Raw genomic sequence first — 24,910 nt, 5'->3', positions numbered from 1 at the left:
CAGTTCAAATCTGAACTATAATATTGATGGGTGAAGTATCAGTTCTACACCACAGGTGAAGTAGTATGAGAGTACACCAAAAGAAGATTAGCAACCACTGCAGCCAGCGTTAACACAAATAAACAAAGTAAAAAGGCAATTACGATTACGACGATTTGTACCATATCGGCCATTTTGGCAGTCCCACTGTTTGTGCAGACATTCATGGTCCCCAGAGAATGAAGCCTACTGGTTTTAGTGATCCCCTGCATTTTCCTCTTTGGTCAAAAATAAGTTGACGTTTGTGGTTTTTGGTGAGATGTCTCCATAACTGTTGGATGGATTGCCATCAAAGATTTTACAGATTCCCATGTCCCTCATAGGATGAGTTGTGTTAACCACTGACTTCCTTCCTCTAGTGCCATCATCGGTTTGGTTTATGACTTGCAAAATTAATGACATTCCTGTCAGCCTCAGCTGTACTTTGTGTTTGGTGCCAATTAGCAAATGTTGACATGCCAACACGCTAAACTAAGATGATGAACATTGTAAACATTAAACCTGCTTAACATCAGCATGTTAGCATTGTCACTGTGAGCATGTTAGCATTTAGCTCAAAGCGCTGTTGTGGTAAAGCTTCACAGAGCCAATAGCGTGGCTTAGGGCTGGACAATATATCAATATTAAGTCAAGATCATGATATAAGACTAGATATGGTGTTAGTTTTTGGATATTGTAATGTAAGTTTGGCCTTTTTCCTTGTTCTAAATGCTACACTAAAGTCAAATTATGTCATTTGCTGAAGTCAGTAGAGTGTTCTAGCTGTTCTATCATTTGCCTTTAATCATTTAGTCATTATATCCACATTACTGATAATTATTCATCAAAATCTCATTGTGTAAATATATAAAAGCAACAATAGTCAACCCCACAATGTCGCCAAAATGAGGATATCAAGGTATTTGGACAAAAATATCACAGTATTGGATTTTCTCCATATCCCTCGCCCTAGCGTGGCTGTAAACTCTGATATCCTAACATGTCAGCTCATTTGAAACGTTTTCAACCAAACATGCCTATCTTTCTCTGCTGCAATACCACCGTCACCACAATCTTCTCTCAGCTTCTTAGAGAGAACTCCACTGGCTCATTGATTAATGTCATTGGATGTTCTTCAGCTCTACATGGTTTGGTACTTTAAGGTGGCAAAACCCTTAATCTCCTGAGACATTCATTCTTATGAAGGCCACTGCGTTGACGTACGTTCTTGATAGTTTGACGGCTCCATGCAGGTGAGTGTGAGAGAAGCCCTCTGAGATTGTGTGCGCAATATTGAGCAGTGCAAATACATCTGGCTTGATCTGAGCTGACCTGACTTGACTTGAGCCCTGTGGCCTAAATGCTCATCCCAGTGACCATGTTTCTGTAAAGAGCCCCACTTGTTTCTGAGAGCCAGATTTCCCACTATGCCCTTGGGGTAATATTGTGGCCGCTGTGGAGCCTCCTGGTGCCCTATTGTGGTTTGCAGGTGAAGGGGAACAGATGTTGACAGGAGCCCACTCTCCCCGAACAAGGCCCAATGCACAGAGCACTCTGTACCTGAAATAGCCCAAGTGGTCTGGGCCAGCTTGGTCGGCCTTGCCACGAGGGGCGGTGGGGGGGGTGGTAAGAGAGATAGTTGGGGGATGACAGAGGCCCATGCAAGCTCACGTAGTGTCAGAAAACATGCTTGTTTTCTCCAGGATTCACCAGATCCTAAAAGCTTTTTTGCCCTCATATTGATCCCGGAGCGCCTGCGGTCAGATGGGTGTTGTGTGCGAGTGCAGAGGGGCTAAGAGCCTGGCCTTGAAGGTGCTCCAGGGCAACTGCTCCAGATTAACTGTACACTGCTCTGGCATCCAGTTCACCTGATGTTACACCGTTAGAGACTTTTTGTTCCACATAATTATGTACATACTTTATGCTGCGCCTCTCTCCTGGTTTGTCATGCTGCTTTCTCAAGCAAACACTGCATCTGGCATGGTGTGTATTCAAATTAGCTATATTTTTAATGCCACAGGCTTTTGTCTAAGAAGTGTTCATTCTCAGTTTGTGAAATTGTGTTTTTATTCTAACATACTGCAATATCCTCACTGCAAGGTACATTCGGAGCTACAACTGGTATCAGAGGAGGTTATAAATATCTTTGCTACATTCTTTACAGTTCAGATGTTTGCTTTACTTCACTTAACATTTAGTGTTTTAAGTATTGTGCAGTCTAGTCCCTAAAAACTCTGCTCTAGGGACCATACTGTACCTGCAGGTGCTCGTGGCTCCCTGGGGTTCCTCTGGCCGCCCTCATCGTCAGACTCCCCAGGAGTCAAGCCTTCTACAACCTGAAAACTCCTCCCCTGTTTCCCCCACACGTGGTGGATCTGCATGGCTGCTTCACGTTCTGCTGCGAGGTCCAGGTCCTGCTGGGCCAGGTGGGCCCTCAGCTGCCTGATCTCAAACTGGAGGTGGTTGTGTGTGGATAAAAAAATGAGAAGAAAAGGAGAAAGTTAGAAGTGTGAATGAAAAGAGAAAGAAATTGATTTTAAAAAGAATGAGTGAAGAGGACAGAGGTGGGGAGAAAAAAATAGAGAAGGTGGGAAAGAGCAGAGAAGGAAAGAAGCGAGAGAACAAGGAGATGCAGAGTGGCAAAGATACAGGATGAGGTGAAAGGTAAGGGGAGGAGGGAGGGAGAGAAAACGTCATCTGCATACATTTCAACACAAGACTGTTGCAAAAAAGCTCACAAAAATATTTCAAATCATCTGTGTTTAAATGAGTGTTGAGCTTTCCTCCTGACCTGACAGCTCCCATTTAAAAACATCAAGATTAATTACTGGTGGACTGTTTACTCAAAGTGCATTATCTAATTATGTGTTGGATAAACAGCATGCTTTGGCGATGTACAGCTGTGATGTCTCTGTATTGATTTCAGGATTTTAGGTCTTGGAGAAAACACACAAGCCATTGGCAAGAAAACAGTGCAGCTGTGAATCCTGTAAAAGGACGTGAATATAAAATAAACACATTGAAGCAACTATTTTACAAATCACACATGCAGGACATGTGTATGACTTCTGTTCCAAGCAAAATATGCATCTTCAATTATATTACATTTAGACTGAGGTCATATAAGAAACCATAGGAAAAGGTATCACCTAAAATGTACATTAAAATAGTAACTTGAACACTGATTTTTTCTTTATTGTATATGTCTGGTCTCACACCAGAACATATATGGTCATTTGAAGGGCAAGTCTTTATCAACATTTATTAAAGTCTGCATTTTCTCATATGCGTTCATCACTGCCTGTGCTCCGAGGTCTCAAATGTGTGGCAAAGCCTGGACCTGTTTGTGAGGTGTTGCTGCCCTCTGGTGGTAGATGAGCTGACAGTTTCTATTGTGGCTATATGTAATATGAGTTTATGTGGCCTGTGGCAAATAATAATAATAATAATAAATAATTCATTTTATCTATCAAGCACTTTTAAAAACAAAGTTACAAAGTGATTTACATGGTTAATCACATATTTAAAACAATGCAGGATTCAAGCAAATAAAATGGGGCAATTTTAAGAAATACAAAGAACAATAAAAATAGAATAAAGATAAAATACCATCACTGAAGCAGATAAGCAAAGTTTGTAACTACTTACCCTGTAGATTGCACTGAGGTATAGCAAATCAAACAACTAGAGTAATACAAAATGAAAGACTACATAATAATCAAACGAGACATATATAGAATAAAAAAGTGTGCTAAAATTAATAAAAGCCTTTTTTGAACGGATCATTTTTAAGAAGCGATTTGAAAGATGTTGCTGATTCTGAAAGCCTCAGATCCTCAGGCAGGTAATTCAAGGCTGAGGGGCCTTGACTGCAAAAGTCCGGTCACCTTTAGTTTTGATCCAGGACTGAGGAACAGCCAACAGAGCTCTGCCTGAGGATCTGAGGCTGCGACCTGGTTCATAGGGGAGAAACATCTCAACAATGTAGCTGAGGGCAAAGCCATGCAGTGCTTTAAAAGTGATCAGTAAGATCTAAAATCTAAAACTGACTGGTAACCAGTGAAGAGAGGCTAAAACAGGCTGAAGATGTTTTTTTTTCCATAGACTCGATTGTTGACATGACTTTAAACTAATCATAATGCAGTATGTGAGGAACTTCTGCAATTGAATTGGAACATATTTACTACTGGCATGCAATATTGTGAGTTATTATTCATGACTATGTACTACTTACCAACTGCTTCTCAACCCTTTGCGTACAAATTATTCATCATCCATGTGCTATTTATCATATGTCGCAAACACCCATATTTTCAAAATATTACTGAATGCACAGCTCCTCTCTCAGTCCTCATACAGAACCACATAGGTGTGTTGTGTGTCATATATTGGTCTTGTGATAATATGGGCCCCATTTTGAGTGCATGTGCTGAATGTTTTTTTTTTTAACTTTCAAGCTAATTTTGTGGAGGTGCCTGGGGAAATGCAGCTAGCAGGATAAATTTAAGGTGTTTTGGTACTCACAGCCTGTTCCTGGCAGATCTGAGTGAGACGCTCCAGCTGCTCCTCTCTCACAGCCTTGGTCTTCTCACACTGCTGGATCTCCAACTCCATCTCAACTTTGACTTGCAGCACATAAGCTAACATGAAGGAGGGAAGAGAGAGGGAAAGGTTTAAAACAAACACAATAACATTCGTTTGGATCACTATACTACATAATTGAATGGTGTGAAACGGACTGCTGAGTGTGTTCAGAGGCATCAAGAGTGAAAAGTTTCTTAGGTATAACAGCTGCTGTATTTATGGTAAAATACATCAAGCACATTGAGGTCAAAGGTCAGTGTTAGTGGGCTATTTGTCCCTTGCTTTATAAATGTCTGTTATCACATATGCAAACCTTATTAATTACTGGTTCACGAAGTGCTGAAAAGGTTCCACAGTGATCTTGTTTCATACTGGTGTGAGGGTGTCACAAAGTTTTAGTGCATTTTCAGCCCACATTGACTCTAAACATCTCATTCCACCTGATCCAAAAAGTATTTACTGAGTTGACATCCCTTGAACAACATCTGCCTAAATTAAAGACACAGTGCTTTAATCATCTTTAATGGAGCAATGGTGGCATCCTAAGATGGACAGGGCTTAACGTTTGAGTTTTTGGAAATAAGAATTTATCTGTGTGTGTTGGGGTAATATTTTGGTAATAAAACAAAAAAATCTGGTAAAAGATGGACAATCTTTGATACAAAAATCAGACATTACCAGCTGCATTTTCTGAGCTGTCCTTCTCACAGGACAGCTAATTTAGTTCTTAGAGCAGTGCACAACAAGATTTGATTGTATATGACATGTAAAATCCAGTGAAAAGGAGTTTAACCAAATTGCTCCTTTTTACAGACTGTGGACACAAGGGCATGGACCAATAACATTTTTGGCAGAGTATACTGCAGTCAAATGATGCTCAAATGCTACTTTGTGTACCAATATAGAATATTTTTATAGTCTTGGTGGTCACGTGGTCACATGAGCTTTATCTTCTTGTTGGCGAATGACACAATCTTCACCCTTCAGTGATAAATGAGTAGTGTGTCTGACGTGACCTTCTTCCTTCCACAGTGTTGTACTGAAGTGTTGCCAGCGTACTTTGGCCGGCCTTGAATCACTCTTGCTTCTTTCCTGTGACCTCTCATTGATTTAATCAACTCCCATCATCACTCACCAGTCTTTTTTTTCTTAACACAAAGCTGCAGCTGATTGGTTGTTTTTTTTAGTTTTTTAACTTTTAAAAGTCACAGAGACAGTTTTATAGGCCTTCATTTCTTCACGTCTGGATTACTGCTCGAGCCTTTTGTCTTGCCTGAATCTAAAATCTATTAATTGACTACAGACTGTTCAGAATTTAACTGCCAGGCTTTAAACCAGAACCAAGAGACATCTCTCCAGTTTTAGCCTCCTTACACTGGCTCCGAGTATGTTTTAGAATAGATTTTAAGATTTTACTGATTACCCTTCGTCTCTCTCCCACCTATATCATTGACCTCTTAGTACTGTACATACTGGTAGGTACTTTGAGATCCTCGGGCAGAGGTCTTTTGTCTGTTCCAGAGGCCTGGCCGAAAATGTGAGGGGACAGAGCGTTTGCAATCATGGCCCCAAGGCTCTGGAACAATGTGCCCATGGAAATCAGGTCGGCTGAGTCAGTCCCTTCTTAAAACATACTTTTATCAGAGAGTCTTTCCTGATTTTTCTTGAGTCCTTATTTCCTTTAAACTGTCTTTTATTTCCCTGTTTTGTTTTTTTTTTTACACCGAAGGGTGGGGGAGCCCTCATGTGTAGTGTTTGCATGTTCTCCCTGTGTCAGTGTGGGTTTTCTCTAGGTACTCCAGCTTCCTCCCACATTCCAAAGACATGCAGGTTAATTGGTGACTCTAAATTGTCCATAGATGTAAATGTGAGCGTGAATGGTTGTCTGTCTCTATGTGTCAGCCCTGTGATAGTCTGGCGATCTGTCCAAGGCATAGCTCACCTCTTGCCCAGTGTCAGCTGGGATAGGCTCCAGCCCCACCCGCCATCCCTAACAGGATAAGTGGTTACAGAATATGAATGAATGAATGTTTTCTTATAAACCCTGTTGATTTTATAACTTGTGTGGTTAATTTGTGCTGCTTTGTGAAGCCCTTTGTAACGCTGTTTTTGAAAACTACTCTATAAATAAAGATGATTTTTATTACTGTTGTTGTTGCTGCTGCTGTTGTTGTTGTTATTGTTACTTATTGATTGAATAATTCCTGGTAAAGTATTGGAAGTATAATGTGCAGCCATGCTGGGAGTGATGCGTCTTGATCAATCAGTAACTCCACATCTTACAACCTGACTGCACATTTTATTTTTACATGACACACTTTCTGGAGCAGGATAGGAAGGTGTACCTAAAAAAAGGATGGTGAGAGTAAATTTGGATACCTGTTGTCATCACAGGTGGCAGACAGTCGGTCCCTCACACCTCACTGTGATCACATTTGTAAGCCAGCAACATGATATGACACATGGTGATACTGTGTGTCCTGATAGGGAATGTTGCTATGGGCAATAATAAGAGGTGAAACATACTCTGTAATTATGCTCATTCTCTTCCAATATCTCTGTTGTTGTTGTTGTTGTTGTTGTTGTTGTTGTTCTTGTTGTTCTTGTTGTTGTTATGATTGTGATTCTGAACTATTATGAGACTCAGCTGTCGGCTCTGTCAAAACACTAGGAGGAGAATGAAACAGCCCTTCTGGTACTGAAGGGGGCAGAGCAAAGCACACAGCCATCGCCACATGCTCCTTGTACCTATTTATAGTGATGTCGGCACACACACGTTGCAATAGTGGGGACATCAGATGGGGTCAGTCCAGTCAGGATTTAAACAGGCATGAAAGCTTAATCACAAGTTCATTATTTAGCCACACAATATGCACACATCTGTGCTCCTGCATATTGTATCTGTGTCAGTATGTGTTTGCAGGCGCACAGTGTTGATTGCATGATTATACTGTGTGTGTGTGTGTGTGTGTGTGTGTGTGTGTGTGGTTGTGTGTGCGTGTCACAGCCTTACTGACAGCTGCTGGCAGTACACACATAGCAGTGTAATTCACACCACAACTTCACAGAGGCTAACACAAGGCCCCGCTCCACTCTCTCCTCTCACCTAGAGTCAAGTGCTTCACTGCTCACACAAAACCTGTGTGACTTAGATCACACACCAACCCACAATAACCTGTCTCCCTGCATTTAAAACTGCTGTAGGACTCAGTTTTCTGTCTACAAGTATATGTGTGTTGCCTCAGAAACATTTCTCATCATCTTTCACCATTTGTGTTTCACAAATCCATCTTCATCCTTCAGGGCCAAAAGAATTGTAAACAAACAACTTATAGAGAGACAACAAACCCACTCTTGATCAAATTAAAAATACTAAAATGTAAAGATGTGATTCACTTCCAAATGGTTCAAATGTTGTCCAGAGCATAATTATCAGTTATTAACTAATAGTACCCATGGGCTGGCATAATATCAGATTTTCACTACATGATTATTGTGGCTAGAAGTTCATCTTTACCTTTGTTTATCATGCATTTTGCCTCTTTTTTGAAAAATAAATCACACCCAAAATACACATGTAGGGAGGTGGAGAGGAAGTCTGTAAACATAACTGTACAAAATTGGACAAAATGAGCGATCAGTGTAATGTTTGGTGAAAAGGCAACCAGAGTTCAGCATCATACTTGCATTTAGCTATATTGTCAAGCTAGTTTGCTGTCTCTGTCAAGTAGCTGTCTGTTAATCTCTCACTCTGCAGTAGAAAACAGCACTTCAAAATAAAAGCTCCCTGCCAGAAATTCACTGTACTTAAAAATAAAGTGTGTTTTTTTACAAACCTGACACGTTTGCAAGTCGCTTGTGGTCCATTCAGAATGGACCCACGACCCACTGGTTGGAGACCACTGTGCTAGAGCTAGCTATTTACACAGTACCACCATATGTGTAGTATTACTATACTGATAGCAATATCTTATTTTTAAATATTACATTTACCATCAATAGCGCTTTATCCCAACACCCCTGTACTGTCCAAGGGTTGTTTGAGATGAGAGAAAGTCAACATGAACTGAGAGGAATTAGTATGTTCAGGAGGACTGATGGAAAACAGTGTATTACAGTTAATTTATGAAAAAACTGTAGTGAGGAAATACATACATGTTGAATATTTAACAAGTTTTTAACACATTTTCAAAAGCAACAGACTTAATGGATATGAATGGATTATCAAGCATAATAAGACAGGATATGTAGGATATGTGAATGATCTGTCATTGTTTTGTTCTGAATGTTTCAATTTCCTTTAGTTCACTCTTTTGACAAAAGTGTGTATCATGACTACTGGGGTGGAAAGTTGGAATATTCATGTTTGATATTAAGGTAATTGATAAAACATAAAGAATAAGGGGTAGGGCTTGATAAGTATTCACTCCATCCAACGTCTTTTCGGACATGAAATACTTAAGTATGTTGTTCATTGAGTGCTTTTCACAGCTTGTACGTTTTTTATTTATTAATTGTTTTACATGTTTGAAATGAAAATCTAAAACTACAATGGAAAATGTAGTGACTTTGTTGAAATGGCTCTGTTTAAAGCACTTGCACAAGCATTTGTTTCACTGTCTTCATATTCATTAATACAATGTGAGGAGTGCTGACACAAGAAAATGTTGGTTCTCAAGTCAATGCAAAAGATGAAAAGGAAGACATTCTTTTATTCTGATCACCTGTTTGCTGCATGTTTGTGAGGTTAATATTTCCCATCTGACATATCACTCTGCTAATAAATTCTGCTTTCTAGCCCGTACAAATTCTGCTGCAGTTCTCTGCTCTGTATTTCCACTCCCATCGGACTGACACAAACATCTCCACTTCATACGTCAAGCTAATTCTGCGAGAGACTCAATCCCTCTCCTGCGATAACCGAGCCGGTCCCTCAGCTGTACATTTATTGGTTCGAGTGTGATTTCTTTCCTCTGAGGTGTGTTGCCGCCTGCCTAACAAGGAAACTCAATCACTCACAAATATCAAACCCAACAGGTTGAGGTGTGCAGCAGGAAAATCACCAGTTTATTCCCTGGAAACCAGCACCAAAGCTGCATGTTAAGGAGCAAGAAACAAGCTCCTGCTGAACGGGCTTCAGCAGAGTAAATCAATGATGCTGAAAGCTGTATTGTATTGATTTCTGAAATAATTAATCATGTCATTATGATGTGTCCCCCTTTAGTTAATATATTTGATTCATTAAAACAATGTACTCATGTATGATTAAGAGCCTGGACCAAAGCCACCCTGAAATCAACCAGGACAGAAATTTCTATTTAGGACCTTATCACATATTTAAAAAACACAATCTCCTTGGCTTTATACGTCTTGTTTTTTTGTAGACGTATTAAACAAACAAGTTATAACATGTTCAGAGGCACTGGTAGGCTGATTTTGTCGCTTTTAGACTGAGCTAAGCTAGCTGCGCCACACTCTATTTGTATTTAGCTGACCAGCTGCTGGCTGGAGCCTCCTCTGACTCCTCCATCAAATGTCAAACTATCGCTTTGAGGTGAAATATTAGGGAAAACAGCCCTTTACTCATTCACTGTCTCACTGAACACAAACTGCACACCGAGTTCCTGTGTGGTTTGTGTGCAGCTGATCCTGTATGCAGCCAGAGGCCCGTGGCGAGGGTGACCTCCGAACAGATATCGAACCGGGCTGCATTAGCATAGGGAAGAACAACCACTATATTCATTATGGCCTCTCTGAATCTACTTAACCATCCCCTTACAATCAATACAAGTTAGAGTAGCAGAGTGGCAGCAATTCACTACGAGGGATGATCAATAGCAATATTGCTCTGAATAGTAAATAATTTGTATAATCATGGAGAGAATGGGGTCATTTAGCTCTTTCGAGGCAAGCTGATTTTTATGCAACTGTGTCGTCCGTTTGAGTTAAGAAAGACGGGGTGTTTCCTTGAGTTGCTCCACAAAATTAATCAGTCTCACATACAGGCATCTTAAACACAAAGTATGTAATTTCTGCCACTAGGGGTCTCTCAATCAAAACAATACCAAAAGATGGACTTTAGTAACGTCATGAAGTAGCATGGGATCATGGGAGTTGTTGTCTTCATTGTTAAACAACCACCACTGCCGATGAAATTCATATGACGTGACTTAGGCAGAAATCCTGTTCAAGGATTTAAGTTTTATGCACATTACATTTAGTCACATTTGTTCACGTTTATACATTTTAATCTAATGAATGACCACAAGTAATGCAATGTTAACTTGCTCACTTAAATTAGCATTAGATAAGTCAGCTACCAATACACTGCACAGCTACTGTAGCTAACGTTATGTGGCAAATTCAAACGTAGGATTGCCTTGTGCTGTTATCCGAGGTCAACGCAAGTCACACAATAACACAAACTAACCAATCGAGGCAGTGATAGACAAGCATCTCCTGTGTTCTGTGAGGTAAAATTACTTTTTCTGTCAGAGGAGTCTGGTAGCTTTGAAGAAAGCAATACAACATCTTCTACAGGGCAGCAGCAAAATATATATTAGCCACCTAAAAGAAGGCCCACCTAAAAAAAATCCACATCAGCTTAAGTGTACGCTGTATTTAGAATGTTGTCTCTGCTCTATATTGTCATCAGACAGCCCTCTCCAACAGGGTATACTGAAGCCGTTGTCTATGCTCTCTTCAAAGCCAGAATCCATTGACAAAAACAATAATTTTACCTCGCAGAACACAGGAGCTGCTAGTCTACCACTGCCTTGATTGTTTAATTTTTTTGCATGACTTTGTAGAATCCAGCTTAACTCTTTAAAACACCAAAGTCACACAAAAACATTGTTGTAACATTATAATGTTACTGTAGGCATTAGCTTGGTGGCTGGCATGATGCCACTTGTCATAGCAGCACATTGTAGTATGATAGATTGTTGCTGAAATAGCATATAAACAATTACGTCTCTACTGGATTACTTTCCCACAAAATGGCATGCAGTTGATGAAAAAATGATGCTGTTTGGCAAAAAATGCTGTTTAAATGTTGATGAGTCTAATTCTGTACGTATAATGTAGTATGGCATCTGCTGTTTCCCCAGAAGTTAAAGTAAGAGAGGTAAAGGAGATATGACACCACTGACAGACGACCAAATGATACGCACCGTTACCTTGAATAAAATAACAGATTTCTCTGGGTTTGAACATTGTTGGAAGCATTAGGATAATGTAACTACACAGTTATTTTTAGTCATTTTAATGCAGAAATGTTCCATATTTTATCTTCAATGTTTTTGTTTTTTTTTGTCTGCCTCACCATCAATGATCCTCTTGACCCTCCAGATACGTAGAGTGATGATGAGGCTGATGGCATCCCAGGGGCTGCTGGGCCCGTTGGCCACCGTGGAGGCCACCATGGGGGCCAGGGACAGCACGATGACAGCGCCATCAAACACCTGAGAGGTCACACACATAAACATGCCCAAAATTCAAATATGTGCAGATGTTGTTGTGTGTGCAAAATGTATCTACAAAATGATGAACAGCATCTACTACTATTAACTCTGGGGGGAATCAAATCTAGATACATCATATTGAAACAGGTGACCAAATTGAACACTTGTCATCAAGATCTGCCAATAAACAAACAACACCAGCACCAACCTCAACTTTGTTCTCTATGTAGTCCCAGATCCCGAGCACTACAATCCTGAAGACGGTCTAAAACAGACAGAAGGAGATAAATGAAAGCATTAAAATAGATAGGTGAGGGAGTATGCTGATACATATAAAAAGCTCTTGTGATATTCTTAGTCTTTTGAGTTGTCATCACATCCAACACCCTTTGTCGAGATGTGAGAGCTTGGACTAGAAAGAGAAGAGGCTTGAGCCGTGCAGTCTTCTTCCTCAAATGCCTTTTTTTCTGATAATGATTCCAGCATAGTTATTAATTTATTCTATTAGAAAAAAAAGTATTTGAGGAGGAAAACTGCATTTTAGCATCCTGAATGCTGTATATGAAGCCAGGCACTCTAAAAGTAGCCCAAAATATACCAGTGTTTGATCAGTGTAAAATATGTTGCAGCTACAAGTACATGCACACATACTGTACAGGACAATACCATTGATTTACCTGTGAACAGTCTTTTGAAAGCAATTATAGGCGGCTCTTTGATGAAGCTATTATATCTGTGGCAAATCTGTCCCCTGATCTTGATCTTTGACCTACAAAAAGACGACGCAACATGTGTAATCCGATCAAATTCTACTTTGTGCTCTGCGAATGCTGTTGGTTGTGGGACCCTTTGTTGAGCAGGGTCATTGATTTACACTCCAATTAGCATGGAGTGTCATGTACGACCGGTCCTGCTAATCCATCATCCTGAGCACATGTTGGACAACAGTGCTGGTGTCAAGTGAAAAGTGCAGGGACTCCGCCCACATGTTTGAATCCTGTTTCCTGATTGGTGCGGAGGGACCGGTTGGTGATATGCTACATCTATCTAACACCATTCCCCAGATGACTCTCCTTCTGTGATGTCAGTGGGCGAGGTGTTTGGATGGATCGTATCACTGTAACCCCATCCCCACTGCTCATTAAGCTCAGCTTTAATTATTGCTCCTGCTGGCTCACTGGTAATTAATGTTTGGTTTAGGGCATTGGGGCTGAGGCTGTCAGGGTAATTGGTTTGCACTGGAGTGGAGGCCTGTGGGCCAAACTCTCCCCTCTCCATTTTGTTTTTCACAATTCTAGAGTGATGATAAGACATTATCTTATCAAACAATGGCTCAAATTTTATTAAGACTAATTACAATTATGGTTTACACAATAGACATTCCGCCGGCCATCCAGCCTCAAGGTAGCGTTTCTGAAGCTAAAGCTGAATCCTGACAAGACGATAAAGGAAATTAAAAGGCAGCCACGTAGTCTGGTTCCCTTAGGCCTGCACCTGGTTTGCATTTCTATAGATAGGATAGAATCTACAATTAAAGAAGGTTTAGTTTGGTTTATTCAATGTGTCAGTTCAATTATCAGGGGGTTTGAGCCCACGAAGAATTGTGACCATATAACATAATTTACGAGACCAAATGCAGGAAGGTAGCAAAATAACGGAATGAGAACTACAGTAAATGTTGTCTGTAAGACTTTTATTAGTGGTGGTGCCATAAATAAGGTTTTATGGACCACATGTCTTACCTCTGAAAAGAAGAGTGACAGGATGATAAGGCTGATCCAGTGGATAATGCTGGCAAATTGGAAAGCATTGGAAACTGTTGAGAGAAGGAACAGCACAGATGTTAAACAAGGTCTTAAAGAGGACCACACAAGAAACGATACAGGGAAACAAGGTGTTTCTAATCTTCGAGGTGAGCAAAAGAACTTAAACGGACAGTTCAACTCAAAATAAAAAAAATACATTTGAGAAACTTTGAAAAACAGCCATGCCTCTTTCCAGAAATCATGAGCCTGTTACTCAAAATAATCCACAGACCTTGTTGTGAGCAGTTTCATGTGGGAGCCCTTTGTTTCTGCTGAACTACACTCACCAACCATATCACTGCGCAGAAGGAAGCGTGCATCTACCGCTAGCTCACCTAGCACCACCGAGCTAGCTAACCTCACAGCTCAGCAGATGAGGACGCCATTAATATTTACATCTCGCTTTGTCACAAGCATGAGCCTCTCATCCATGAGTAGATGCACACTTCCTCCTCCACTGTGATATGGTTGCTGGGTGTAGTTTGGTGTAGAGAAAACAGTTCCTATATGAAACTGCTGCTCACAACCAGGTCTGTGGATTATCTTGATTAATCAGGTCATGATTTCTGGAAAAAGATATTACTGTTGAATTTCTCAAATGTGTTTTGAGCTGAGTGGCATTCCCTTATAATGGAGAGAAGGCAGACATCTCTATGGCCGATACCTCCAACACTCTGCAACTCACAACAACACAGTCTAGACTGATAAATCGCACTGCAGGTAAGAGGATTTTTCTGATGGAGCAAACTGTCTCTTTAAGTGTAAATAAAGGAAAGTACTTTGTGTAACTTAGCTAATATCTTGTAAAAGCATGTTTTGTGCCATTCAGTTGAAATATTATTCTTTTCAAGAAGGTCTACCACAAAGAAAATAAACCTCTCCTGTCTGGCTTAATATTGAACGTCTCCCGGCAGCACTCCTCCTGCTGCTCCTCTCCTTGACATTCTGCCCATCAGCATTTTTAGTGTTTTCCATATCTCAAAGTCCATCCATTAATCCACAGTGCCAACCTGTATCTATCCATGTCCCACGCCACTAATCTCTCCGTGCTCTCCCTGACTCACTCACGCCTTATTGCCCACTCCACTGTTTGTCTTGCAGGAGTGGCAGCAGACAAAGCACTGGATTACAATAGATCTGAAGTGACTAGAGTCCTGCAGTCCCAGCAGCGAGACTCAGGTATCATCAGGGCTGGATGCTGGCCAGTAATCGATGGGGACGTGTGCCTGCTGCCATTGACAAGAGACTTGGTTCATTATCGCCTTTCTCCATCACTCTCCATCACAGCCATTTACCATCCAGCGCTGCCAGCTCCTCTGTGACTGGCACACAGCGGTGAAGCAAAGAGTGGATACTAAATTCTTACGCATGGCTGTTAAAATGATTTCTACAACACTTAAAAGTAAGGGATCTTCAGACATGAATCTTTGTAAATTGTCCTGTGTATTGTAGTGAAACAGAATAAGGGACATAATTCAAAGTTGCACTCGTGTTGATTTCTGGAAAGATACACAACTGTTGAGTTCTTTTTTTTCATGGCACTTTGAGCACCACAAGCCGACTGCCATCTAGTTCCATTATTTTAGAGAAAAGGCAGACATCTCTACAGCCGATATCTCCAACAGTCGGCAACTCACACCAAAACAATATACATTGATAAATAGCACCACAGATAAGATGAAAAATATGCATTGTTGATTTGGGGGTGAACTGTCTCTTTAACTAAAAGTACCAATACATCACTGTGAAAATATTCCACAACAACTAAAAGTCATGCATTCACCTGCGCCTAGGTAAAGGACAGAGGCAATATAGTACCAAAAATAAAAATACTTGTTCTGAAGAAATGACATTGGCATGACATTATAAGATTGTTAATACTGATACTGACACAAGAATGCATGTGTAGCATTTTACTGATGTCGCTGGTCAAGTTATAAGTAGTATATCTGGTAATCTTAGGGACAAGGGGCTCATTTAAGGGGTCGCAAGATAAATCTGAGAGGACATTATATCATTAATGGGGTAGGAAAGAGGAAAAAATGGCAACAAAAATGTGTTTTCATAACTTTTAAACAATCTTTGCTTTTTCTGTGAAATATTGGATACAATATTATATATACTTAGAGCAGTTATTTGAAGGAAACCATGTGAGAAGTTAAGAGGGGGAATGTCTTCTTGGTGCAACTGCTAACAACTCATTGACATCTAAAACAGTGACAATGGGCTCCAGGTAGACATTGCTTTTTTTTTTGCAAGAGTACACAAGCCAAAAAGGTTGTAAAACACTGCATGGTTTAATATACTGTATTATATAATGTTATAATATCCATATTCTATAGTTTTTTTGTATATAGAGATATCTGGAAAATAACCAGTGGACTAAAATACACAGTATACACCTCTGAACTGCAGTGAAGCAGACATAGAATTAAGCATCAAATGAAAATACTAAGATAAAATACAAGTATCTCTAACTTGAGTCTAAGTACAGAACTGAAGTAAATGTATACACCAGTAAAACTTCAATTAGCCCAGGCTATTATTTGCTTAGATCAATGAACTCAACAGGTATATATTTGAGACAGGCCTTTAATTCTGTTTACACAAAGATAAGATCGAATTGTTTATTTGAACCAGTATGAATATTACTTACATTAAAAATTAGGCTTCAAATAACATATTAATTATGTGTTATGTTATGACACTTGTTTCACGGCACCTGAGGATAACTGTACCCAGCATACCGACACACCAAAACTTTATCTTGTTAAACAATATTAACAACTTGGGTTAATTTTTGTAAAAACACTTTTGATTCTTTTCATATTTGGACCCTTATGGACCAAAGAAATATAAATAACTTACCCAGAAATCAAGGAATGGACACATATTCTGATTAGCTTCAGAAAAAGGTGGTCACCACTTTTTTTCTTTTTTTCTTTCTTTTTTTTTTTTGTCATGCCAGTATATCTGAATGAATTGCAGTCATCTCTGGTTCTCATGAAAGCTTCAGGAAAATTAAATGAACCTAGCTAACGATGTGTAGCATCTCCATATTGACAAAAGTTTTAACATTTCTGTTTGTATGTGGATCTAAATAGCTCACTAATGTTAGCTCAAGTGGGTGGTCAAAGAGCTTCTATCAAAATGAGCTGCTCTGCAATCAGACCAGGCCTCTAATTGAGACAGGTCTTTATTTGTCAAAAGGTGCAGCCACACCAGGCTAGTGAAAGGGACTGGGCGTTTTACTGGGACTAGGCTTTCAATAGAAGTTTTAGACAGTTAATCTCTAGGGATGGCACAAAGGAATGTTGCAAACAGCACACTGAGAAAACCACAGCTGAGACTGCAACCAGGACCTTTTGTGACATCCTCTTCCTTATATCAATATGTCGACCATGACGAGGAATAACCTCTAAGCCTTGCATCCACTGGGTTTAAGAATCTAACAGTGTCAATGTACAGCAAATGATAGTCATAGTAACTACACTGATACAGATTTTTAACTTCTGAAAATCAATCCTCTTAATCTGACCCTGTCTGTAGGAACATCACAGCGCAGAAGCAGCATCAGTTACTAAAGATTCAGTTTAATGCTCAAGGACACTAAAGCATTTAACTCCCCGCTGCTCCAGTGGAGCTGCTCCTGCGTGTTGTACTGGATGCCTCCCAGGTGTTTTATGAACATCACACAGTGCATTGCTGGAGAAGAATATGCATACTCAGCAAAACTCCCCCTCGAAAAAAAAAAAATAAAGGTTAAAATAGGAGAAATAAATAAACAGCCATGCACACTATATTTACATTGTAGGAGTTTGGTGTCTATGAGAAGCTCCAAAGACAGGAAAAGCACCACCAGGATGACACAGGCCACCAGGATACAGTTGAAGCCAGCGCTGAGGAGACAGACTTGCCACAGGGCCACTCGACGACCGCAGCACGGCTTCAGCCAGTTGGACCTGGAGAGTAAACACAAAACATGAGGTAGGTTTTTATATATTAAGTTGATTTGTTTTAATATTCTATTGCATTTCTAGACTACTGAATACACAAAAGAATAAAAAAGGTACTTATCATAAAAGTAAACTGGGCTCAAACTTTAAATTAATTATTTATCTTTCATCTTCACAAATTGAATTATTTAAAATCAAAGTATTGCCTTTAAATAAAGTAAAATCAATGTGAATACTGAGATGTGACACCTGAATAATTAGTAATATTCCAGAACAGCATTTTTAAACTGCCATTATTGACATTGCTAACACTGACTCCCAGTCTGAGTGCAATGCCGAGCAATATTTCAGTGGTTTGATCTTGATATTTGAACTCCCTGACATGGCCAACAGAGGGTGGTAGTTTACACTTAAGAAAGATGATGTCTGTTTAATCTGAGCTGCAAAGTTTGGAGCTGATGGCCAGAGCAAAAAGGGAAAGGAAGTGTGGTCAGAGACAGCATTGACAGAGAATCGGACAGTGAAGCTCTGTGGACGAGTGACTCCACCATCAGCCGTAGGTGTGACTGGAATATTGATGGACTCCTTTTAACATGGCAATGAAGGGAGTCACTGTAGAGGATGCTGCCCTGAGGGAAGATTGTCAAGTTAAGCAAAATCAGTGGCCTGAGACACAAGTGAAAGTGTGAGATATAAGCAAATATTTAAATTACATTGACATCTAGATATCAGTGTGAGACTTGTTTGTTTATCTGTGGAATAAATATTTTCAGTGAAACATCAACCACATTAGCGAGCAACCTCCTGTCAGCCTTTAACTCACATAACATCCTGCAGAGAAAATAGCAGGTACACATTTTCAAGACTTGAAAAAAAAAAACAAAAGCTATATGTTGCCAGGTACTGTAGGAATCCAGCATTTAGGCCATTAAAGAGTCTGGCAAGATGACTCAATGCTATTTTGAAATAGTGGCTAGTCTTACAGACCGGCTACTACAAGGGCTGACAGTAGGAGATGAGAGAAACAATGCCTCTCACCAGCTCTCCAGCTGGAGTGGAAAGTTGGCTCTGCCCACTACCTTTCCCTTCTCCCCATGCATTGGCATGGAGGAGACAGACGTTGGCAGTGCATTTCTCTCCTCTGATCATGTCTTCATTCCTTGGCGTGATGCTAACATGAGCTGCAACGGTGGCAAAATGGCTCTATTTTCACTGTGGCTTCAAAACCGATTACGCTGCACTCATTATGGAAGAATCTGGATATTTTATCTTATGTAATGCCAGTTATAACCTATTGAACAACATCACGTACTCACTTTAAAAGCGTTGGAAAAAGTCTATACTATACTTAGGCTGTCTGTTTAAGAACATAGCTACAAAACAGACCAAGAGCATTTACTGTAGTTGTTTTAAGGCTGATGCAGGACTTTCCCCTGAAAGGAGACTTTTTTTCATACATGTCACCTCCTCATCTCTGGCATATTAACTTCTGAAGAGACCACATGTGTCTTCTTTTACTTCACATATGTGGCTCTTTTGCTATTTGATCAAGGAGAGCCTTTTACACAACCTCTACAACAGAGCAGCAGTCAAACTAGCCTGTTTTAGGAATTTGTCTGATTCTAACAACAGATGCTTCTTAAGATATAGGATATCACTGAGGAATAAACTGCAAGTGATGAAAAATCCTTATGACTTTCTCCCAGAGGAACACATATATGTAGCAACAAGGAAAATGTTTTCCACTGCTGCTGAGCTGATCCCTCCACCCTCCCATTGGTTTTTCAGAGGGAAAGTATTCGTTCAAGTCTGGCATGGGCAGAGCCACAAGCCTGTAAACAATGCACAGCTAATCTAATAAAGGCGTAATCATGCTGATAGCAATCATCTTCTTGGCTTTGGGTGGGGTGGCACGAATGCACGAGCTCCAGATGGTGTAGAATCTGCTCCACCAGAGTCTTGTCGAGACTCCGCGGATGCCAGGTATCATGTCGTCCTAGGAGCCAGCCTATGCCAGCCTTTATATACATACAGAGAACATATATTAAAAAATAAAATCAGTGTATTCATATAAATTGTTATACAGTATGTTAACAGCAGTATATTAATAACCAAGGAAAGAAGAAAAACCAACATGTAAACTCTGGATCAGACTTCTTGGCATAAAATCTGTACTCTACCAACCAAGCTGAACTTTAGAGTGATGACTCTCTTGACTCAGATGGTCTTTGCAGCTTTATCCTGCCATGACATGTGAGCAAGGTACAAGTACAATAATTTTAACTAATATCAACAACTCATTGTCCACTTATATATCATCAGTATTAATTTCAACAGTACATCTACAGCAGTTCATTTCACAAGCATGCCAGCCACATCCCATCACATATGCTCCCAACCTTAAAGGAACTACAAATCAAGCTAACACAAGCTGCTATATTACATCCCTGATGAAAAAATTACCAACAAAATAGTCATCATAGGCACCAATCTAAGAATGCCTCATGTGTAATTACACAAATGTAATTAACAGAAGACATAACTGTTTCACTGAGAGTCTTAAAGCATTCACGTTTGTGTACACTGGACCATTTAACAAGAAATATAAAGTATTGTTTCTTCAGTTAAACAGGGACTAAGTGAATGACGTCCTTCAGCTCTGCGTTGTTTTCCATTCAGATATTCATGGACTGCTTCTGATCTGTTCACCAGAGCAGTTGGAGTTTGGTGCCTTGCTGAAGGCCACCTTGACAGTAGTTGAAGGTGAGGAGAGTTACTCATTCACCCTCTCCACCCACATCGTCTCTGGGGATTTGCACCAGTCAACCTCCAGTAATAACCTTCTCTTACCTTTATGGATTTGTGGCTCCTCAGAACAGCACACAGCATGCAGTAGAGTCTCATTTAAGTTAACGTTTTTATCAGATCTGATTGTATGAATGTAATAATGTAATATTTAATACTGTGAGAATAGCAGGCAGTTTTAAGAGAGAAAGAAAAACAGAAGAAAAAAGAAAATCTAAGCATTTCAGTCATCCAAACATCTCACTGGTTCAAACAACCTCCATTTCCAGAGGTTATGGTTTAGCAAACTTCCACCATATGATTAGATAGTCCATCAAAGTGCATCTTATATCAAATGATTTCACACTTCATTCAACTGCTGCAGGGAAGCAAAAAATAAGAAAAAAATAACCAGAACAATAAAACTCCATGAGTGGGAGTAGTAAAAAGAAGTGGTAAAAATGAAATATTCTCTTCACAAACTTTATAAGGGTACAGTCTCCTCAGGTTTTAACGGCTCTGAGAATCACATCACAATGCAGCCAATCACAATAAACAGCACTGAATACAGTACTTAAAGGGAAAGACCAATTATGGAGTCATTTTACTATTTCCCTCCACCCTACAGGGCAGTAGCTGGAATTTAGGTACACTGAGGTCGAAGTTTCCTCAAAACATCCTTTATTTTTTTGCTGGAAGCAGTGACTTCTTGTTTTGGTTGCCTGGCAATTCCATGGTGATGACAAGACGGCAGGAAGTTACTGCTCCTGGCCAATGAATAGTCAAGCGCATAATTTCTATTTGTGAATCTTAGATTTGCTGGTAGGTAGATTTATTTTTTCTACCTTTGGACAGAGCCAGGCTAGCAGTTAGTGGTCTTTGTGCTAAGCTAAGCTAATGACGAAGAAGAATATGTACTTTATTAATCCCTGAGGGGAAATTCATTTTTTTCACTCTGTTGTCATACACACACAGGCCAGAAAATACACACACATGCACAAACAGGACCTATACATGCATTAAGCAGAGAATGTCAGAGAGGGGGGTTGCCCATGGACAGGTGCCCCGAGCAGTTGGGGGATTGGGTGCCTTCCTCAAGGGCACCTCAGCAGAGCCCAGGCGGCGAACTGGCACCTCTCCAGCTACCAGTCCACACTATATATTTGGCCTGAATGGGGACTTCAGACAGCAACCCTCCATGTTCCAACCCAGGTCCATGGACTGTGCTACTGTCACCCCACTAGCTGTCGCTTCAGGTTTAACAAACAAACATGAGAGTAGTTTCAATTTTCTCATCTACGTTGAGAGCGTAAACAAGCATATTTCCCAAAATATCAAACTATTCATTGAAACCCTTGGTGTAAAATAGTCATAGTGAACATCTGATCCTCAGGTGCCAGCTGGCCCGCCAATCATTTTCTAATTCACAATGAAAATAAATTGATTCACATTGGGGTTTTTTGTCATTTGAATGTAAATAAGGTGTCAGAGTGCATTAAAAAATCTTTAAAATTGAGCTTATTTATCCAAAACAAAAGTGCCCAATAAGGATCCCTGGACCCCTCAGCAGAGGTCTGGCCAAATGCCCCCACATACACCTGACCTGTGCTGGGCTGTTGCAACTGGATTTGCCTCTTGGCAATGATGAGTGAGGAAAGCAAACATCAAAAGGTTAAAAAAAAAAGGCAATTCATTTTAAGTATTATATATAATGATTAATATTGTTAATGTTTGTTTATTAAAGGTCCAGTTTGAAGGATTTAGTGGCATCTAGTGGTGGGATTGCACAGCTGAAACTCCTCCAGAGTTCCCAGCGTGTAGAAATACTGTGGATGACGACCCTATCTTGAACCAATGTTTGATTTGTCCATTCTGGGCTACTGTAAAACAACATGGTGGACTCTGTGGAAGAGGACCTGCTCCATATGTAGATGTAAACGGCTTATTTTGAGGTAACGAAATGAATGTTAAATACAATTTCTGCCAACAGATGCCCCTAAACCCTACACAGTCTCAGGGAATGCAGAGTATCCCTGGCATAGAAGGTATGTTTCACACTACTGAGTGGAGCTTGTCTCAGCGAAGAAGAAAAAGCCAATCTCACCATACAGCAAGTCTTCAAATTCCACACAGACTTGAACAAGGTATTCATGGGGTTGTCTGTCCCCCCAATTCCCCCTAGTAACCAGTGTCTCACTGGGTCATAACACATTGAAAGGCAACATCCTGGCCAAGATCAAATCTATCACCATCTATCACCTGAGGATATTATAATAAGTCAACAAGGCAATAAACCTGTAAGTTACAATCTGTCACACATTGATAAGATGCACCGTCTTTTTACGGCTAACTGCAATGCACAAGCCAAAGCATCACACACGCTCACACACACAGATGAATAAGGGATGTGAGTTCACAGGCAGTGCAAAGACTCAGCTTTGATACGTTAGACAAAAAGGCTGAATTCAGTGAATGTGTGTGTCCTTACTTCATATCATGCCAAAACTAGCCCAGCCCAGAGGGGACGCAGTCAGACGCTGCTGGTGACACATGCAGTATATTAATGAGTCTTATTAAAGCAACAGAACAGTAGCAAATGTTGTTTCTCTGACCCGCTCAGCCCTGACGGCCTGACAGAACCACCTGGCCCAAGTCACTAGTAGACAAGCACATACAGTGGACAAGGTCACCTCTCAAACTGCTAGCTTTCAAACTCACTTTGGCTTCATGGATTTTTTCACTGTGACATTTTACACAACCTAATATTGTTTTACAAAATAACAGTCATATTACTGTTGTCATTTTAGTCAAATTGAGTTTTAGGACAAAAACATGAATTACAAATGGTCTTCCTTCAATTGCTGTCTTTCCATATTTCTGTCTTTATCCCTCCTCCTTTCTCTGCATCCTTTCTGCTGCCAGTGTGTGTTGAGCAGGTTGATATAGCTGTCACTGTTTCTCACTGCCGGTGAGATTGAGTGGAGCTGGACAGGGAAACAGAGGAGGGAGATTAAATCAGGGAAAGTAATCGATACCAGCATGTTGAGTGAGCCACCAAACACTGGGACTGTCAGACTCACAGCACCTGATGGTCTCATCAGATAAAGTACTCCGCTGCAGTGGAGGGGGTTATATTGCTTAAACATTCATTCATCCTTAGTCCAACAGACAGCAATAAAGAATAAGTCCTGTCACTGAAATAGTAGGTATTTGAAGTTTTCTTCATTTGGAAATATTCTGCTTTTACTATTTCTGCTTCACATATATATGTATATATATATATATATATATATATATATATATATATATATATATATATATAAAAAGGCAGCCACACTTTAATATTTAAAATAAATTCACAATTTAGTGTGCAGTAGTGATATGCCCTTTACATTTTTTTTGATATTAACTCTTTGCTTTTTACTGAGCACTACAGCTTGAAGAATTAATTAGGAATTAAGGTGCTGTGTTTGAATCCACTGGCCAACTGGGGCTTTTCTGTGTGAAGCTTATGTGTTTTCCAGTGTGTCCAGGTGCTTCAGTGGACTTTAGGGGTCTAAAAGAGGGCGAGCAAGGAATTAATAAGCTAAGGGAACAGTGATTACTGCTTCCTCTTGGTGTGCATTTTAAACTATGACAACTCTTGTAAAGAGTGTACATAAAATGGGGATTTTTTATCTTAAACAGACATCATATTACCAAAATTTGACCCTTCCAGAGCCAAACAAAAGTACTTAACCGAGCAGTGCATTTCTCCAATTTTCTTTAAGAAGCTGATTACATGTAAATATATATATATATATATATATACATATATATATATATGTATATTTTTTTTACATGTAAAAATACTCTTACATACTCTAAATACTCTTTACAAGAGTTGTCATAGTTTAAAATGCACACCAAGAGGAAGCAGTAATCACTGTTCCCTTAGCTTATTAATTCCTTGCTCGCCCTCTTTTAGACCCCTAAAGTCCACTGAAGCACCTGGACACACTGGAAAACACGTAAGCTTCACACAGAAAAGCCCCAGTTGGCCAGTGGATTCAAACACAGCACCTTAATTCCTAATTAATTCTTCAAGCTGTAGTGCTCAGTAAAAAGCAAAGAGTTAATATCAAAAAAAATGTAAAGGGCATATCACTACTGCACACTAAATTGTGAATTTATTTTAAATATTAAAGTGTGGCTGCCTTTTTTACTTTGGCTCAAAAGAGTAGAGCATTTTCAAATTAAAAACCTTCACTAAGTAAAAGTTTGAAAACCACTTGCCATGAGCACAGCAGCCAAAATGTGT

At 39.9% G+C, this 24,910-nt stretch overlaps 1 protein-coding gene across 1 annotated transcript in view; it reads right to left on the bottom strand.

Annotated features, from left to right (window-relative positions):
• The window catches only part of LOC117265837 (transmembrane protein 266-like), a 59,388-nt gene that overhangs the window by 3,618 nt on the left and 30,860 nt on the right, over positions 1-24,910 (bottom strand). The window contains exons 4-9 of the mRNA XM_033640615.2: positions 17,678-17,832; positions 13,808-13,881; positions 12,274-12,330; positions 11,927-12,065; positions 4,543-4,658; positions 2,276-2,471 (exon numbers count right to left, since the gene is read on the bottom strand). Of these exons, the coding sequence (XP_033496506.1) occupies positions 2,276-2,471; positions 4,543-4,658; positions 11,927-12,065; positions 12,274-12,330; positions 13,808-13,881; positions 17,678-17,832 (737 nt within the window). The remainder of the gene's footprint in view (positions 1-2,275; positions 2,472-4,542; positions 4,659-11,926; positions 12,066-12,273; positions 12,331-13,807; positions 13,882-17,677; positions 17,833-24,910) is intronic.

The sequence above is a fragment of the Epinephelus lanceolatus genome, chromosome 2 (assembly GCF_041903045.1).
Source record: "Epinephelus lanceolatus isolate andai-2023 chromosome 2, ASM4190304v1, whole genome shotgun sequence".
NCBI classification, from domain to species: Eukaryota; Metazoa; Chordata; class Actinopteri; order Perciformes; family Serranidae; genus Epinephelus; species Epinephelus lanceolatus.
Note: the sequence above shows the minus strand (reverse complement) of the source record. Positions and strands in the feature narration are given on the sequence as shown.